At 42.1% G+C, this 20,716-nt stretch overlaps 1 protein-coding gene across 1 annotated transcript in view; it reads left to right on the top strand.

Annotated features, from left to right (window-relative positions):
- FASN (fatty acid synthase) overlaps positions 1 to 20,716 on the top strand; it is a 1,281,817-nt gene that overhangs the window by 707,242 nt on the left and 553,859 nt on the right. Inside the window, exon 25 of the mRNA XM_044068230.1 lies at positions 16,551 to 16,669. Coding sequence (XP_043924165.1) covers positions 16,551 to 16,669 — 119 coding nt within the window. The remainder of the gene's footprint in view (positions 1 to 16,550; positions 16,670 to 20,716) is intronic.

The following is a 20,716-nucleotide window of genomic DNA, read 5'->3' as shown; positions in this document are numbered from 1 at the left end:
AAAAAAACCCAAAGATAAATAAACTTTATTTTGAAAGGTCTTTTTTCCCCTGCAAATTTCTCTGAATTGCTTTCTGGGGCTCGGCCTTTTCTAAGCCTTACAGATAAGAGCACAGAGAAAGGCTGTCGGATCCATGAGGATCCTCCACTCCGTCCTGTGATCCGACCATGGAGGCTGCTTGAAAAGTTTCAAAAAAGTTGGATTTAAAGACTTAATGTTCACCTCCATCAGAGTTCAGTGTCTGATGTGCTTCATTGGATCTAATGGCTTCAGATCCGAAACATTTACCTCAAGCTAGGTATGTGTCCTTTTTGGATCTGGTCCTTTTGAGTGCCATCCCCATTTTTTGGAGTGATACCGGCATTCTAGGTCCGCTTCATTGGCCCTCATCTTCTTCCAGGAGCCTGACTGAAGCTAATGTGGATAGGATGATTGTTTCTCTTGGCACAGAATCAGGTTGAAGTTCTCTTAGCTCCTACTCTTTTGGGTCTGGAGACCCTTACTAGTATTACACCACCCACCTCTGCTGCTTCTCTGATCCACCCTGTGGTTTCAGAGCCCATGCATTTGAGTCTTCTAGTACCATCTCTGTTGGATCCAAAGACTTTTGCATATTTGGCTCTGATACATTTTCTGAGTGCACTGACAACTCTCGAAGCTGAAGCGTCATTGTTGGATCCAAGGAATTGGTCTTCTCCAAAGTTATCAGAGCCATCTCTGTCCCTCTGAGCCTCTGCATTGGACCGTTCGGCCCTGACTTCTGCCTCAGGTAAACTGTCTTTGGGGAAGAAGGAGCCAATAGTCTGATGCAGTAGTGAAGACATCCTCACAGCCGCCTCCTCCCCAGAGCACTGTGCCTTTGACAAGTTGGAGAAAGTGTTCTGTCCTCCTGGAGGACAGACTGTTCCACCCCCTTGGATCTTTCCTCTGGATCCTGTGTGGCTTTGCGCCTTGAGCCTCATCACGCTACCCGACAGGGACAGTCAGCCCAAAGTCTCCAGGTCACCCAGCAGGGTATACTTGTTTGCTCTGATACTTCTCCGGAACATCCCACAGAAGTCCCTAGGAAGATGAAGTGCAAGAGGAGACGCTTACTCTCCTCAAGACCTGGTCGCTGAAGATACAGATTTTGATGGGGGGAGAGGTCTCCCCTAGATTACCACCTAATGTCTGCCTTTGAGACATTCTGGAAATCCTAGAGCAGATGAGTGGGTTAGTCTACCAATAATCCCTCCCAAGAAGAATCTTTATTCCTGGAATTCTTTGGGTTTGGTCTGTCTACCTCCTGGGTGGCTCCGCTGCCCACCAGTGATTTTGATTTGATCTCTAGGCAGATGTGGAAGGAATCTGACACTGAGCTGGTCCCTAAGAAAACAGACGGTACCCTGGCATCTTCGAAAATTTTCTGCGCACGGGAGTACTAGTAGATGCTGTGGTTGTAGTAGTGGCAATGAAAAAAAACTTGTGGAACAGAGTTCATCTGTCCATCCAGCTAACAGGGAGTCCAATGCATTTGGACAGATTTGTGAAGCATATACATGCCCTGGCAAACTTTGCACTCTGGCTGCTGAATTATTTGGCACACTTCACTAGATTAATGATTGATTTGGTGAACTTTCCAAATCCCTCTCTGAGGCCAGTACCTCTGAGGTACAGAGCTCTTTCCTCACAGTTGGCTGCCTTAAAATCCTTCACTAATTCGTCCATGAGTGTCCTTTCACATGGAACTGAAGGTACCTCAAGGCTGGCATGTTTAGGTATTTCCATTAGGGTTCATGCCTGGATGTACTTGTGTGATTTTGTGGAGCGCTTCAAGTCCTCCTTTGTCAGTGCACTTTTTGACGGAAGTTTTGTTTGCCCATGAGGTAAAGGACACTTTCTTTCCAGGTGTGAGCAAGATGGTGTGACCCTGTCTGCAGTGGACATATGGTTTTCAACTCCTCAAAGATTCTTTAGGAATCAGCAAAATGGTCAAAATGTGGTTCATAAAGTCTTTTACAAGATCCACTTGGAGATGGTCCCCCCGGGGCAGAGGAGGAACTCTAATGGAAGATGTCGCCCACATGGCAGCGGTTGTCCCGCAGAACCAGTGGATTAGAGATTCCTTCAATGACGGATACTATCAGTGCTCCTAAAAGGCCTGATTTCCCACTTTTGGATTCAGTGGGGGTCATCTCTCCCTGCACTAGAGCCTGGCTAGACATTGCAAAAGATGCCTGGGGACAGAATTATTTCTGGAGGCTACACAATTCCCTTTTCCCTACATCCTCCATATTAAACAACATTTCCAATGTTCCACCCAGCTAGAGGAAAACTGCTAGGAAAAAGTCTCATCGAAGAGGTCCCCTCAGACCCGATAAAATCTGGAACTTACTCGAGATTCTTTAGTGCCAAAGAAAAGGGGGACTGGACACCAATTTTGTATATCTACAATCTAAAAGAATCAGTTCAGTATACAAAGTTCTGGATGGTTATGTTTTCATTTTGCCTTTCCTGTGCAAGGACAACTGGATGTGCTCAGTAGATGTTCTGGATGCGTACCATCACTTAAAACAGAACAGACGATCCAGGAGATACGAGATACCTACACTTTGGCTGGGAGCCAGTCATTACCAGTTCAGAGCACTGCCCTTTGGCCTAACCACACCCCCGCAGGGTTTTCACCAAATGCATGGCAGTGGTAGCAGCAGCTCACTTGAGACTGTGGGAATTATGGGTGTTGCCGTACTTGGACGATTGGCTCATAACCACTCTAACCAGGTATCTTCTGATAAAAGATAAGACTGTATACTCCAAATTTGCTGTCATTTTTGAATTGCCATCAACCACAAGTCTCAAGTCTCAACATCTTAGACAGAGTTCAAAGGGGCCTTGTTCAGCACGGTTAGTGAAAGCTTCCCTTACTTAAGTGTATGAACTATTTGATTTCTATAAAATAGATGATTCAGAATTCTTCAACTCTAATGATTCTGCAGGCCTTGGGGTTGATGCCTGCTGTGCTAGTTCCAGTTCAGCTAGAAAGATGCCATATGAGAATTCTTCAGTGGACCATAGCAACACAGTTGTCAATTCTACATCAACGTATGTTCACCCATATCAGGATAACTCGGGCATACAGAAGGTACCTCTCGTGGTATATTTGATAAGGTCGGATCCCTTTATTCTTCCTCAGCCCAAAGCTGTATTGACCATGGAAACTTCCCAAATTGGGTAAGGAGGGCACTTCTTGGGAAAGACTGTCCAAAGCACATGGTGCCCTGAAGAGGCCAACACAGATACGAGTGTCCTGGAAATAGGAACAGTACTCCAAGCATTGCGGCCTTTTAAGACTCTGTCCCTTTCGGGACTATTACAATTCTGACAGTGTCAGTGGTATGGTACATCAAGCAAACAAGGAGGGACCAGATCTTGCCCATTGTGTCAAAGCTCTGCATGTGTGCAGTCGGTGATCTCATCCAATCGATTGCTGATAGAAACGCACATTCTGGGGAAATCCAACATGGCAGACAAATTGAGCAGGTCCTCTATGCTACCTCATGAGTGGTCTATAAACATTAAAGTTGTGGGAAAGATATTCCACCAGTGGGACCAACCTTGTTATGACCACTTTGCATCTCTACTCAAGTGCAACAGGTTCTTTACTCTGATCCCTCCACTGGGGGGAATCATCGAGAGATGCTGTCCTTCATGATTGGCCCCAGGTCGTCTATACGTATATCCCCAACCCCCTTAATCCCCAAATTTCTCCAGAAAGCATCTCTATTTGAAAAGCGAAGTTCTTCTCATTGCCCCTTCCGATTTGGTTCCCCTTTCTTTGGCCTCGTGTAGTTTACCCTCCATGGATTCTGAATCCAATTGCAGACCTCACCTGACTGACATGACTCACCCAGACCTTTCAGGTCTAAAGCTGAACACATGGTTTCTTCCCTTCCACAGATAGCCAGACACCCTAGACTCTACTCTCTTGTCTATCATATCTTCCCACAGAGCTTCCACTAGAAAGATTTACAGAAGTAAATGGAATGTTTTTTGGGCACAGCAAAAAGACATTGACTTTTTTTTTTTTTTTTTTTAGCACCAGTAGATAAAATTCTTGAGTTTCTGGCCATACACTTCAATAAAAGATTTGGTTTCTCAGTTATTAAAGTACAACTAGCTACCATTTCCAATTTTTGTATAGGAGTCAACAATTCCACCTTGGTTCCTTCAAAACTTTGTAAGGCCTTTTTCTGAGACCACCTTTTTCTGAGACCACCTTTTTAAGATCAAAACTGTACCACATGAGTTAAATTTGGTATTAAAAGCTTTCACTGCATCTCCCTTTGAACAAACAGCAAAATGTGAACTAAAGGTTTTAACCTGGAAAGGTTTGGTAGCTATAACCTCTGCTTGAAGATTTCTGAACTTCAAGTCTCGTCTTCTAAGCCGCTTTATTTAATATTCCATAGAGAGAGGGTAGCACTACAAACCAATCCTTTCTTCCTAAGGTGGTGTTGGAATCCAACATCAATCAGTCCATTAGTCTTCCAGTTTTCTTTCCAAATTTCACGTTACATTCGCTGGTAGTTCAGACAGTTACTTTTCTATTTGCACAGAACAAATCTTAGAAAAACAGATAAATTGTTTTATTTCTATTGTGGAATCGAAATTTGGCATTACCAAGACAGTTGCAAAAGTAAGTATCCAGATTGGTTAACTGATTGTATATCCTTTGTCTATAACAAATTGGGCTGATTCTTTGTTGTGAATGGTACTGCATTAGTGATCCTACTGTTTGAGCATCTACAGATGTTCATAGTGTTTCACTGTTGCAGTCATGACTGTAGGGTTCTCCCCTGCCGGCAGGCAGTCCTAGGTCGTCCAGAATCCCAAAGTCTGGGTCCGGCATCGGCTGTTCAGATATGCTCCCTGACGTCAGAGCACCAGGAGTACAAAGCTGACAGCTGATGCCATGTTCTCCAGTCTTTCTTGCTGTGCGATGATAGCAGTTCACATTTGCCGGTCGGCTGACTCCTGACAATTTTTGCTAAACGTACTTCAGTCCAAAGACTCTCTTCTCCTACTCAAAGCGAAGTACTCCGTTGGGGAAACTTTTTTCTTGCTCCAGTCCGATGTCAGAAAAAGTTAATTGTATTTCATGTGGGAAGCAAGTACCTTATAAGGATTTTCATTCTTTCTGTATTCCTTGCTTAGGCCCTGACCACGACGTAGCTAGTTGTCGGTTTTGTGCTAGATTCAATCAACGTATGATTAAACGAAGGTGCGATTTTTGCATTTCATTACTTCGGTAGGCGCTTTAATTACAAAATGTCGTCTGATTCGGTTCCGGCTACCAGAGTTCACAAACGATGCAAGGATTAAGACAGGTCTCCGAGGTCCAAATCGGATGATATTGTACAAGCAGAGCCAGCTTCAGGTTCGGCCGTCGTCAGTGAGGCGCTTTTGCAGCCTTTGTCGTCGGCCATTTCGGAACCGATGGCTGAAACCGACTCCCACGAGGAGCCAACTAGGCCTTTGAATATTTCTGTTGCAGGACCTTCGGACAATGCTCCTTCGGATGGGTCCGGAGCCGCTGTGCAGGTACCGGCTTCCAAAGAGGTTTTCAGGCCTACTCAGCTTCTAATAAAGGCAAAGACTCTTTCCAAATCAAAGACGACAGCTCAGGCCTCTTCTGATCTGGCACCCAAGTCTCAGAAACAGTTACTTAAGATTGAGGACTTATTTACTATGATTAGGGGTTCACATCCCCATCCAGATAAAAGGCCAAGGCAGGAAGTGTATTATGACTCCTCTGATCAGGCTTCTGTTTCTTCAGTTTCTTCTTCTGAACAGGAATATTCTTTCCCTCCTTATGAGGATTCTGATGCTGATGAATCCATTCCTTCAGCTTCTCCCCCTGAGGATTTCTCTCTTGGGGAAACTTTACATGAAATGAGGGAACATTTTCACTGGGAAGGACAGGAGTACTCTGAATCTAAGAAAAGACTTGGGGATTTTCTTCTTCTTCCCCAACATAGACCCCTGGCTTTCCCTCCTATTTTGGATATTGTGGATGATGCTTTTTCGGAGGCTAACTTAACTTCGGACTCTCTTCCTCCAGCTCCTGTTAAGCCAGACAGATATTATAGGGTTTCTGATTCCCACCAGTTTTTATACAAGAATCCTACTGCTGATCCTGAAACCATTTCTCAGGGTCCTAAGGGGGTTAAGGCCGCTACTGCTAAAAACCCCATTCCCACTGAGAAGGATTCCAGATCTTTAGAAAGTTGGGGCAAAAAAGTGTACACTTCTGCTACTTTATCTATTAGGGCTTTAAACTGTCAATTTCATATGCTGAAATACCAGCAATTTCTTCTGTCTGTTTTGAAACAAAAGCTAACTTCCATTTCTGCCTGTGCAGATAAGGAATTACATGACTTAATGCATGCCACTGAACAAGTTGGGAAGCATGGTTTACACTGTGGATTTGATGCCTTGGAGGCTTCTTGTAGGGCTGCTGCCTCTGGTACAGTCATTAGAAGGCATGCTTGGTTAAAGGAGCAAAACTTGCCAGATCAAGTAAAAGCTAAGTTATTGGATGCTCCTGTTGAGCATAATGTTTTGTTTGGACCTAAGGCTGAAGAGGTGATAAAAAAAGATGGAGGACAAGGCAAAATCCATGCAAACGGTTAAAGATTTCTTACAAGTACAGCCACCCAGATTTAGTAGGAATTGGCCTACAAAACATTGGTCCTTTCCCAATTCAGACAGGCCTCAGAGGGGTAGATACAGACACTCCCGAGGAAGGCCTCAAACGCAAGCCTCACAGTGGACTGCTTCCACCCCTAGGGGTGGAGAGGACAGGTCGCAAGCTCATAGAAAACAGGCTCAATGACTCCCTCTGTTGGGCTGCAGGAACTTCTTGCCTGGAAGCCCCACTCGGAGGAAAACTTTCTCTTTTTCACCTAAATTGGACTCGTATAACCCAAGACAAGTGGGTTCTGGATGTGGTTTCAAGAGGTTACAAATTCCATTTTCATACCCTACCAAGACCAAGCGGATGGCCGGATCTTCCAAAACATCAATGGTTAGAGGCCTTAAACCAGGTGGAGGCTCTCTTGGCTATGAAAGCCATAGAACTGGTTCCACTTTCAGAGATGGGACAAGGTTTTTACTCAAGGCTCTTTCTAGTCCCCAGAAAGCAAAATTCATGGAGACCCATTCTGGATCTGTCAGTCTTGAACACTTTTCTCGAGATACCAAAATTCAAGATGCTTACTCTCCAGCAGCTACTTCCAATGCTGACCAAAAATGCATGGATGGTAACTTTTGATTTAAAGGAGGCATATTTACACATTCCCATCAGGCAGGAATGCAGAAAATACCTCAGGTTCAGGGCCGGATCGAGGCACTATCAATTCTCTGCGCTGCCCTTTGGATTGTCTACTGCGCCCAGGGTCTTCACCAAATGCCTGGCACCAGTAGTAGCTTATTGCAGACTCAAGGGAATTCAAATTTACCCTTATCTGGACGATTGTCTAATTCAGGCAGACAGCAAGGATGTCTTACTCCAGCATCTAGAATTTGTTCAGAACCTTCTCAAGTTCCTGGGATTCTCTGTAAACATAAAGTCAAATTTGACACCCTCACAACAGATAACTTTTCTGGTTGCTCTTCTAAACACCACAACCCAGATGGCATTTCTGACATCCGAAAAACAATTACAGCTGGCTTCAACTTTCAAAACCTTGGCAATTTTAACTCAGCTTTCTGCAAGGAAATTCCTGCAGGCTTTGGGTTACATGGCCTCCTGCATCCTTCTCGTACCATATGCAAGACTACATATGAGGAAAATTCAGTGGTACCTAAAAGGTGTATGGTCTCAGCATTGCCACAGTTTAGACATACAGATCACCATCCTGCCTTGTCTCCAAAAGGAATTCCTTTGGTGGTCCAAGGCATGTACTCTAAACATAGGAAAACCCTTCAGTCTGCCTCCAGCCACTCAGATACTAACCACGGACGCTTCAGATTATGCATGGGGAGCCCATTTTCAGGGCAACTGTCTGCAGGGCCTTTGGACAAAGGATCAGAAACTCCTGCATATCAATTTAAAGGAAATTTTAGCTGTAGAGAACGCTCTATTGGCTTTCAGGAATCTTCTACAACCAGGACAGCTACTGATACGGACAGACAACACCACAGTTATATGGTACATAAACAAGGAAGGGAGATCTCATTCCTATCCCCTTTGCAGACTAGCCATGAATCTATGGAACACAGCTCTAGCTTGCAAGCTAGACCTTCAAGCTCAGTTTCTACCAGGGAAGCAAAACTTCCTGGCAGACAGTCTGAGCAGAAACCTGTCTGATCCACACGAATGGATGCTGGACACCGAAATATTCAGGATGATTACAGCAGTCTGGGGATGTCCTCACATAGACCTCTTTGCATCCCACCTCAATCATCAACTACAGAATTTTTGCACCAGGGCTTTCCACAAAGAAGCTTGGAAAGTAGATGCACTATCATTCAGTTGGAGAAACCTCTCGGGGTATGCCTTCCCGCCTCTACCTCTTCTTCCACGGGTGTTATTAAAGATCAAATCAAACAGGACAAGCCCAAGATGATAATTTTGCTGGCCCCAAATTGGCCTTGACAATTTTGGTACCAAACTCTGAAAAACCTTTGTCTGGAGCCCCCTTGGGTATTACCACTGACTCCGAACCTTCTGTCCCAGCACCAGGGTCAGGTTCTGCACTCCCTTGTCAAAACTCTCAGCCTGGCGGCCTGGTTAATCCAGGGTCTTTGATTCATTCTCTCCTACCCAAGCAGGTTATGGATGTCATTTTAGAAGCCAGGCGTCCTAGCACTGGAAAATCTTATGCAGGAAAATGGAAAATATTTTGCTCCTGGATGCAGGCTCAGGATTCAGATCCTCTTATTCCTAACATTCCTCTGATTTTACTTTACCTGACAGACCTCTTACATAAGGGTCTCTCTTTCTCTTCCATAAAGATCCATGCTTTTGCTATTTCTGCTCATTATAATACAGACCCTCCTATCTTTCCCCATCAGCTCATGAGACAGTTTCTCAGAGGAGCTAAGAACTTAAGGCCCCCTAGATCTCCTCCCATTCCTGCTTGGGATCTCAACTATGTTTTGGAAAAACTCACCTTACCTCCTTTTGAGCCTGCTGCCACTTCTGACATCAAGTTTTTATCTTGGAAGACTGCCATTCTGTTAGCTCTGACCTCTGCCAGGAGAGTTTCGGAGTTGCAAGCTCTCATGGCTGTGGAACCTTATGTTATTTTTCATCAAGACAGGGTGTCTTTAAGGACTAATCCCACTTTCATGCCTAAGGTGGTTTCCAAAGTGGCTTTAAATCAAACTATTCACTTGCCAACTTTTTTCCCCAGTCCTCAAAATAAGGGGGAAAGGATCTTGCATTCCTTGGATGTACACAGACAACTACATTTTTACCTGGACAGAACCAAGGACATCAGAAAATCAGAGCAATTGTTTCTTATGCTTCAAGTTCCCAACGTAAAGCCATTTCAAAACAGACAATTTCTAAATGGATTGCTCATGGAATCAGATTTTGTTATTCACACCATGGAAAGCAAATCCCAGGGAGTATAAGGACTCACTCTACCAGAGCTGCTGCCACTTCAGCTGCCTTCCTCAGGGGAGTTCCTGCCAAAGACATTTTGGAAGCTGCAACTTGGAGTTCAGTGCATACTTTTTCCAAGCACTACAATCTACCTCTCTACTCTAAGTCTAGGGCAGGCTTTGCTTCTGCTGTCTTGCAGGGCCTTTTAGCTGCCCCCTCTTCTTTATGACCACCTCCCTTTTATTCTGCTTTGGGATTCAACCCTACAGTCATGACTGCAACAGTGAAACACGATGAACATAGTACAGTTGTGTACACTTACCATAAATATAGATGTTCGAGTGTCTTCACTGTTGCAGTCTGGGTTTCCCTCCCTCCTGTCCCCTCTTATTTTTTCTTTTGTGTGGTTCCCTTCACCGTTCTTTTGAGGTGTATTTGCAAAGGGTATGGGATCTTGCTCATTTTGGAGCACCTGACATCTGGGGCAAGTAAAACTGGAGAAGATGGCGTCGGCTGTCAGCTTTGTTCTCCTCGCTCTCTGACGTCAGGGAGCATGGCTGAACAGCCGACGCCGGACCCAGACTTTGGGATTCTGGCCGACTGAGGACTGCCTGCCAGCAGGGAAGAACCCTACAGTCCTGACTGCAACAGTGAAGACACTGTAACATCTACATTTATGGTAAGTGTACACAACTGTACTTTCTGTTTACTTGCACAACTATACCATTTATTTCAGGTATTTGTATGACTAAGGCATTTGTATGACTAAGGCATTTATGCTCTCATGCTGGTCAATTAAAAGGCTAGTGGTGTACCCATTATAAAAATGGGATGTTTGTGGTTTCTTCTGTTAAAGCCACTACTGGTGAACCCCAAACCTTTTGTGTAAAGTTAGTTATCGGCTCTTCAATGAGCCATTCTTGAGGTAAGCATTTTCGCTGTCCATGGTAACTCCCTCCCTTTTTTATTCATTTGATTAAATCTGAAGATTTATTTACAGCCTTCATATGTCTGTCTAGTGGTGGTGTACAGTGCACCTTGCATGTCTTCCTAAAGTTGGTCAGTCTTCTGCAGTCTTGAGCACACAGAAAAAATACACATCTGGGTTGGCATTTCTGCATGTGGTGTTGCATCTAGGCATACTGTTGGCCTTTCTAAGGTTGCTGTCATGAACAGCTTCCATATTACTCCTTGGAGAAGGAGCCCCCCTCTACCCCCCATGGCTGCCTCTCTAGGATCTGGGCCGATACTGAAAGCTAGGTCACTGTGATGGGATCATTCACACTGCTCCTTAACCCTACCCCCTCACACTCCTATAGATAAGAGCTTGCACAAGAACATATTTCAAATATTCAACTTACCTGACTTTTTTTATCAATTTTTGCCTATTGTTACATAACAATATAATCCAGAACTTTATATTGTAGATGAGAAATATTTTGCTAACCCCTCCATTTAAGTTGATGGTATATTTTTAAGAGGCTAGATTAAAACAGTAATTATAATTACATTGTAATAAAAGCATCTTTGCATGCCATTTCATTTTACAATTCATGTTACCACTTGTGGCTAGTTCTGAGGAAGCTATTTCTGTTTTATATTTGAGACTTTCTCAGCTGTAGACATTATCAGCATATTAATTTACACTTTTTCTGTAATGAAATTAAATTTTTTAATAGTTTTATTGGTCAGTACACTGGTTTGTTCCATAAATGGGAGGCCTTGCACATTCTCCTCTTATCAGGTAACAGTGCTCTTAAGACACTGATGCACTTCTCTGTTTTGCAAGTGATGCATCACATTGTTATGCCACAGGTACACCACTGTGTTCCACATTGTATGTCCTGCCCTACGAATGAGTCCATTGACTGCTGCCTCTCTTCCAGTCAGCACTAATGTCTGTCTGTATGTACCATTTTCAACCTCCCAATTCTGATCCTTGATTTGTTGTGTAATGCAGACTTTAAGCTTGGTGTCCCGATTTCACAGGGGTCCTTGAGTAATGCAGGGCCCTGCTTAAAAATCACATTTGCCTACTTTACTCCCACTCGGCATGTTAAATAAGTTTTATGGGCTGCTTTAATGCCAGTTCTTCGTAAGGCTGATGCTTGTGGAGCTCAATTAAGGGTAATGCTTTTATTAACAGTTTAGTATGAACAGACTTTGTTTTCCTTTTCGAACATGAAAGCACATTATTTTGCTGTGTCTTTAGGATCTAGGCATGCATGTTGCAGTGATTTTTTTTTAATCAAGTTCTGCTAAATGAGTGGAAGCCATTTTACATTTCTGTGGATGACAAAGCTCCTGAATCTTTCCCAAGTACCCAAATGTGTTGCTTTCTCTCATATATCTTAATTTACTGAACAAGTTTGATATTAATGCACATTACTGAACCAGGAATTTCAACTGCTGTGACCATTTTGAATTTATTCCTCCTGTGTATCCTTGCACGGTTATACTACTAAGTTTGTGTCCTGCATTTATAATATACAGCTTTTACCGGTTAAGTGTATTGTTTTAGAATGCACTAGTTCTTGCAGATGTGTATGCCATATTCTAGTAAATGTGACAAATGAGTTACAAGGCACAACAGTCTGACAACATGAGGGCACTATATTAATTCATGACCTTTACTGTTCTGGCATCCCAGGTCATTGGGGAAGGGTGGTATGAGGAGCATGGGCACGACTAATGGACAAGCCTCCTGCGTTGAGAGGGATCTTGGAACTTCTCATTACACTTACCTCACTCTGGAGGGAGGCTTGGTGCCTAGGGAGGGTAGCTGTAAATGTATATATGCCCAAATTGATGCCTAATACTTTGATTTATTCCTGTATACCTCACCCCTTTGTGCTTTCTTCCTTCTATAGCCAACATTCCGTAGTGTGTATTCCTTGTATATTTTACTATGCCTTTTTCCTTGCATATTCATTCTGCACTTGTCATATCTTTCCCTTGAAACCTTCCATTGTGCCATGTTTATATAGCCTACATTGTCATGTCTTGCTACTGATCCACATTTTCTCCTGTTGCTTGTGCCCCACCCCCTTTTGATCCTAGTTAGTGTTTCTCATGCCTTTTTTTCTTGCTTGTACCATCCTTTGTGCTTTTCTTTGCCCGTGTAATTCCTCTATCTTGCTTTCCTGTAGTGCCCCATGTTAGCCCTTGCTGATTTCCTGTACCATTCTCTAGTACTTACTAATTTTGTGCCATCAGTGCTTCTGACCTCTTGTCATGTCTTGTTGCTTGGCTGTCACTCGTGTTTTGTTGCTCATCTGTACTAACCTCTGCCATGCTTTGTTGCTCATGTCTACCACCCCTGTCATATTTTTTTCTGCCTTCCACTATTGTCATTTCTTTTGGCTTTTGCACACACTACCCTTATGCTTGTTTGCTTACATATTGCAAACTGTCATACCTCTCGGGTCAAGTATTCCATTCTCATACCATGCTGTTTACTTGCCCACACCCCTTCCCAATACGTTGCTTATATAAATCTTATGTCTCGCCTTCTTGTGCTGTTTGTTCTTCATCTCAGCTCTCATCATGGCAAAATGCTCACATACTGTCTTAGGTTCATGTATTCTACATCACCTATACTTTGTGGTTAAATTACAGACCCCATTTATTTTATTTATTTTACATTTGTTAACCAGGTTAGTCCAGCTCAGCATTAGCTCGTTTTCAGTGGAGACCCGAGGAGAAAAGCTCCGCAGTCAGTATTAACATTTTACATAGTCAGCAAGAAAATTGCATTGGCAGCTAAAACAATTAGAGAAACAACATTTTGCGATAAAATTTTACAGAAAACAGTTTGGTACAAATGTTAGACATCAAACTGCAAAAAGCATTTACAACAAATCATACAGAAAAGCAGTAGAGTACAATGTCAGAATTTTACAACAAAAACTTTGGTACAATGTCAATGTAGGGAAAACAGTGTTCATTATTTTTAAGTAAGTATATAGAGTATAGGTACAGATGGAGTAGTAAGGTAATGTAGAGGTTAAGCAACGAGACAGAGAGGTAGATGGATATTGACAGACCGTGGAAGAGAAAGGAGGGATGAGAGACAAGCTAGGGTCAGGTAGTTTCAGGGAGGATGACTACAATGGCAGAACCATTTATTTATTAGATATGAGTGGCTAGTTTGAAATGTTTTGTTTGGTCAAGGGACCTAATTTCTAGGGGTAGTTGGTTCCAAGTTGTAGCAGGGTTATAGTTATAAAGTAAACACCCCAATTTGGTTTTGGGTTTATAGATCTGTAGGAAATCTTGGTCTGAGCTACATAATGTCCTGGTTGGGGAATATTTGGTTATAATTGATTGAAGGCTAGAGCAGAAAGATAGTGGATGGAGTGGATAATTAACTGTTGCTGTAGTAGCAGCAAATGAGGGAATTCAAGCCACTGCAGCTGTTTTAAGAGATAGGCAATGGTGTGATTTGTAGGTTTGGTTTGCAGAAAATCTGTCAACTTTATTATACGTAGTTTCAAGTCTGGTTATGAGTGTGGTGTTAAGATTTGTGTATAATTGAGAGCTATAAAGGAGGGTGGGAAGAAGAAATGCATGGGAGAGAGTTATTCTGGCTGAGTTGGTTAAATGTCTTTTGTTTCGGTAAAGGAGTCAGAGTTTCTGGTGAGTCGTCTTGATAGATGTGGTGATTTGGAGATGAAATTTAAGCTGATTTATTATGACTCCTAGCAGTTTAGTGCTAGGGTCAGAGGTAATGACAGTGTTATTGCTAGATAGGATGGAAAATGTTTTGACATTGATGAGGTTTTTTGGGAGGAAGAGTAGGAGCTTAGTTTTCTTGGCTTTGTGACAAATTAATTCTCAACCCTATGTCTGTATGGTGTTGAATGATGCTTGGGTAGTAGAGTTGAGGTCAGATGGATTGTCCGTAATGGTGATGACTGTAGAATCAGCATATTGTACAAGTGTGGAGTTGGGACAAGAAGTGTAAATTAGGTTGGTGAAAATATTGAAGAGCAGTGGCCCCAGTGTGAATCCATGGGGGATACCCAGTGGGACGCTTGGGGGGAGAAAGAGCAGAGTGCCATTTATCAACTTGTTGGCGGTTAGAGCTGGAAAACCAGGATATGGTGGGAGGAAAGAATCTTAGGTGAGAGTTTATCTAGGAGGAGGGGTTGGGAGACCGTGTCAAAGGCTTTGGACAGGTCGAGGAACAGACATGAGACTAGTATATTATTGTCATGGGCCAGTGATACAGTATTAATGAAGGATATTAGTGCAGTTGTAGTGCTGTTTGGGGCAAAATCCATGTTGTGTGTGTGAGAAGGTTCTGTTGGAGAAGGTATTGCATTATCTGCTTGTGAATGCATTTCTCAAGAATCTTTGAGAGGGGAGACAGTATAGCAATTGGTCTGAAGTTTGATATATCAGAACAATTACCTCCTTTATGTATGGGTAATGTGTAGAAAGTTTTCCATATTGATGGAACATATGACTCGGCGAGATTGATCAGGATGGATACTAGATAGGCTAGGGGTTCAGCAGCTATATGTAGGAAGTAAGAGGGTAGTTTATCAGCTGAGGCGGAGCAGGGTTTGAGTTTAGAGAGTAGAGATTTAATATATTTAGTTGACAGATGTAAGAGAAAGAATAGGAAGGAGAGAAGATGAGAAAGTGGGGGTTTTAGTATTTCTACTAGTGGGGAGGTAATTAATTATGGTAGTTATTGAATTAATAAAATGATTGTTAAATTCAGTGGCAGTTTCTTCAAAAGTTTTATTTGGGCATGAGTTGGGAGGGGAAGGGTTTCCTGGATGCAGTATGACTGAGTTCCAGAATTTTTTAGGGTCAGATTTTAGGGCAGTGGGAGGGTTTGCATAGAAGTTGATCCTGTCTTTGTTGATTTTTTAATTTGATTTCTATGTTCTTTGTAGGAGCGAAGGGGTCTTTGTTTTGGTCCATAATTTCCACATCTTGTCACATCTTTTCATCAAGGCGTTAGTCTGTTTGGTCAGCCAAGGAGCTGTGTTTGCTTTGATTCTGATAGTACGGAGGGGAGCTAGGGAGTTGAGGATGCTTAGAAAGGTAGAGTTGAAAGAGTGGACATCCTCATCTAAGGGGAGTCATCTAAGGGGAGTGTAGTGAGATGGGACCAGTTAATATTAGAGAGTTGGTCTATGAAAGAGTTTGGACTAAAGGATGAGGTTTTGCTGGTAGTGATAAACCAGAAAGGTCTGGTGAAATGGGGAGTGTGTCTATTTACTATGATAGTGCAGTGGTCACTAAGGGAATTTGGTAGAGTGTGAGGGTTGTGGTAATTTTGGGGATGAGACACCAAAATCCAGTCCAGGAGAGACTGTGGCAGGTGTGACTTGCTAATATGGGTCGGGGGAAGTGATTAGTTGCTCAAATCCATGTAGGTTGATACAAGGGGTAGTTTGGGAAGTTTGAATTGTATGCCAATCTGTTTACATCCCCTAGAATGATGGTTTCATTAAGGATGGTATGTGAGAGGTGGTGTAGGATATTCGCCCGTATACTAAGATGGTCACCAGGGGTGATGTAGATTGCTACAACACTTATGGTGGTAAAGTTAAGTTTAATATTGGTAAGTAGGAGTTCAGCTGTAGGAAAAGTGGATAGCGGAAGGTTTGGCATAGTTATTGAGAGGCTGTCATGGAAGAGTATGGCTACCCCTCCACCTTTTCTTTTGTCTATCAAGTCGTAGGATGTTGTAGCCAGGTGGGGTAATTTCACTATCTTTATTATATGGTCTCAGCCAGGTTTCAGCTAGTTTAGTTTCATTTGGTCACTAAAGGTCCCATTTCATCTTGTGCTTTTTAGTTTGTTACACTGTTATGCCTTTGTTATATGTGCTGTTGTATGCTGTTAAATGTTGCATTATTTATTGTTGCTGATGCTTTGACATGTACTTTACTGCTCATTTATTCAGCCTTGACTGCTGGTATGCTCTTTCTTTCAGAGTATAATGTCAGAGTCTAATGAGAACTCCATCTGGTTGACTGCTGCACACTGCAGAGATTCTGGGATAGTCGGAATGGTAAACTGCTTGCGTCAGGAACCAGGAGGCAATAAGATCAGGTGTTTTTGGAGAAAAGCTTTCTTACCCTAAAATTTTACAGCTGTTAAGAGTAAATGTGAAGAAAAATTGTGCATGAGTAGGGAATAAGAATTGTTTAACAGTCGCATAGCAGTGATGAAATTTACAGAGTATGTACTAAAGCCTTCAGCAGGGCATCTTGGGGTTGTATACCTTTTACTGCTTTATACTTCATGCACGGTCCTGAGCAGATTAACTCTAGTCCTGACTTCTAAACCTATACATTTCTTTTATTGGTAACCAGAAAAAAAAGTGCGCGTCATATGTGGGCGCATTGCCCTAGAGCAGTTTGAGCTTAATGATTCCCTCTCATTAAACCAGTGACATTGTGGAGGGACAGGTGAAAGGAGGTTTTGAGAAGCGGGTCTGTTTTGATGTGTGCACTTCATAAGCCATCCCCTGACAGAGGTCAGCCATTGCAGAGCATTGAGAAGCTGCTGCTGTAGTAATGAGAGCTGGAGTTGTAGTAATCTCATGGCTGTAGTAAGGAGTACCACTTAACAGCTGGTATGTGCAAGATGCATTTTAAAACTGTGAATTTGAGAACATCCTGTCTTGTAAGTAGTTCATAACTACGGTAAGCCCACTTGTGCAGACGAAAGGTGCCACTGATGTCCTTGGTGCCAGAGGGCCAGTTGTAAGGATTGTTGAACTTGCTCTGTGTTTTTTACATCTCCAGTGAAGATGGTATGACAGTTCTCATACTGACTGTGTGGAAGTTTCTCCTGTTAATTTCTCAACTTGTTTTTGGTTTCTAATACCATGACATGAATGAACCCCTTTCCCCAAGTCAGGGTATGATTATAGTTCATTAAATTTGTCTTTGTTAGCTAAGGGTTCTTTTCTCAGCACTCTCAATGTGTCTGGGATTGCTTCTTTCTGTAGTTCATACAGGATTACATTTATTGGTAACGTATTTCAGTACGAATGTAAAATCTTAGACCTGTTTCTGTTATTAGAATAAAAATAAACTCTGAAAAAGACACCAAAAGAAACGACAAAATAAAATATGACTTGGGTTCATGTCTTTTTAATTAACAATCCGGTTCAATTTTAATTGATTTAATAGTTTTAATTGAATAATTGATGACATTGTTATAAAGGAAGATTTGTTGGACTTGTAGATTGTTCTGATGAAGTCCCACTATCTTTTTTTAAGAGGGACGAAAGCGCTTAACGTATTTTTTTTAATAAAAGCTTCTCTGCTTTTTGTTTTTATTTGATGGCCATTGGAGTATGGAGCTTATCGTGTGAATTAACCAGGGTGCTGATTCTGTTATTAGAACTGTATGGATATCTTCTACATTGCTGTCATTTCTGTTTGCAGATCCTAGTATTTTATGACTATTTCTTTCCATGCATAAGATGTTGTAATTATGGTCTTTTTTTCGCAGACTACTATAGCTGCTTTTTATGTATTTAAGTATTTATGTATGTATTTATAAGTAATGTTAACATATTGTGATATAAACCATCATTCTCTGTAATTCTTTATGGTTAATGTTTCCAATTATTCTGTGTTGTACTGTGTGCACATTCCACAGTGCAGCAGTCTTGCCAAATTCTGCCTTTCAGTATGCAGGCCCTCTGCCATGAGTGTCACACCCAGCAACAAGATGTGCAACTACTTCCAGTTCTGTTTTACAGGACCTGCATTTGTCTATTTTTCCATTTTCAATGGACTTTGTAAAACCAGTGTTAACATAGCCTGCTATCCTTGGCCACCACTATTAGCCTTTCATCTTTTGGTTTTCAAGTCACCTCTCCTTAACCATTACTATTTTAGTCAGTATGAGGTTGTTTCAAAAGATATCTGTACTTGCCACTATATTTATGGACTTCCCATTTTTTTCCTTCTCATCTGAACCTTTTCCTTGTATTCTTTGTTTTTTTTACATTTAGTTTGTCTGATTTTTTTTGTCTACTGGTTTGATTTCCTTTACCACTTTACTCTGAAATACTTCTGCCAAGCAAATTAAAGATGTCATCTTAGATGACTACTCATTTTAAAACTTTCACTGCTTGGATCTAAGGTCAGTAGATATTGTACATGTAATCAACTTCAAGAAGGCCCATACCTCCTTCAGAATGAGGGGTATATAATTTTGGTATACTTTGCTCTATGCTTATCAAATGATTTTTCTTTTCCTGTCAAGTTGATTCAGTACTTTTGGGGCCAGTCATTCACCCTATAGCTTTGTTAGAACAGGAAGAGCAAATGAATTTATAGCTAGGATTTTATTTCTAGATGTCAAGACATTTTTCAGTATTACTTTAGTCATCTGAAGTATTCCTTACTGAGCTTTAGTCATCTGAAGTATTCCTTACTGAGCTTTAGTCATCTGAAGTATTCCTTACTGAGCTTTAGTCATCTGAAGTATTCCTTACTGAGCTTTAGTCATCTGAAGTATACCTTACTGAGCTTTAGTCATCTGATGTATTCCTTACTGAGCTTTATTCTCATTTGTTCCATGGTTTATTGCCGTCCCTTCATCTGTTCCTAAGTATGTATACACTCACTCCTGCTCCAGTACCTTACATTAAATTCCTGTCCCAGGCTGATGTCCGACTGAAATCACTGTTGCTGTATTCTTAACATATAGGTTTTCATTAACTGACATCCATCTAGGTTACCAAAGCTTGACCTTCCCGAGGGCATAAGTCTGCATGTCCTCAATATGGGGTATAGTAAGTGGGACATAAGCATGAGAACCTCAGATGCTTGTCACCAGCCTGAACGTAAGTCTTGCATCCACCAGACTGATCTTTGCTAGATTGTTGGTAGTTTTACTTTGCTTTATTGCATTACAGTTAAGAGCCCTGTTGGGGATCCTTCCTTTTTCAAGTATTTTAGTTGTGTGGATCACATTACATTTCAGCGCGGAGGGGTAAATGTGAGTGGAGTAGGTAGATCCTGTACAAGAACTTGCACACTCTTGTCTTTTTTAGTTTAGGTCTAAAATGTGACTATAAAACCTCCATCTGCTAGTCATTTGTTCCTAAAATACTTGGTTTGAGGCTTTCCTCCTTGAACACATTCCTTGAAACTCTGCATCTAAAATGCCTAGCCCAAGCCAAAATGGTGGAATCCCCTACATCTAACATCACCCTTCCACCTAAGAAACTCAAAAGACTTTGAACTTTCAGCCTTGCATGTGCGCTAGATGCATCTGCTGAGGTTACAGAACCAGCAGTCCATCAGATACTTTTTCAGTTGCCCAGTACTGAGACCCTGTCTGGAGCCGGTATGGCTCCTGAGATTTTGCAGGTGGATGGCTCTGAAGAGCCATATCTCATCATTTCAGAGGGCCCACACTGAGTGCCTCAAATCCTTGTCAGGGAAGAGGTTCCTGGTACTCTGAACAAAGTGCATGAAGGTTTTGAACCTGAGAAGACTACAGGCAGATATCACATCTAGAATGAAAAAGCAGAAAACTAGGCATGTGACCACTCAGACATCCAAAGAAAAAGAAATAATGGACTTCTCCCAGGGCTTATTTACGGCAGTCATGGCCCTGAAATATTTCCTTTGTGTCACAGTTGCCACAGGCCTCACCACAGACACAAGATTCCTCTTCCTCTGAACGTGATCTGGATTCTGATCACTTCCTGTGTTATTCTTCAGGTTCATTCCCCTGAACAACTTTCTTCTGAAGTGGAGTCCCTCTCCCCTAACTCCCTACTGAGGCCCCCTTTGGGGAAACCATCCAGAACATGAGACATTGAGTCTCAGTATGTTCAAGAGATACTAAAGTGTCCTGGAAATGGGTGCGCATCAGCCCCCTCTCCAGTCCCACCAGTTCTAGATATATATCAGGATGCCTTTCAGTCTACATCTTCAGCTCCTGATTCTTAACCTCTGCCACCTAAAAGAAAAGACAGATTCTACGAGGTGCTTGACTGATTAAACTACTTGCGTAAAAAAAATTGCTGTCTGTCCTGCAGTCTCTGAATAAGGTTGTCAGACCCACAATCTGCAGATTCTAAGCAATAAATGGAGACCTTAATGTCATAAGCAACTCCAATTC

This window comes from Protopterus annectens, chromosome 4.part0, assembly GCF_019279795.1.
Source record: "Protopterus annectens isolate FY-2018-M chromosome 4.part0, PAN1.0, whole genome shotgun sequence".
In the NCBI taxonomy this organism is placed as follows: domain Eukaryota; kingdom Metazoa; phylum Chordata; order Ceratodontiformes; family Protopteridae; genus Protopterus; species Protopterus annectens.
The sequence above is the reverse complement of the archived record's forward strand: the minus strand, read 5'-3'. Positions and strand labels throughout refer to the sequence as shown.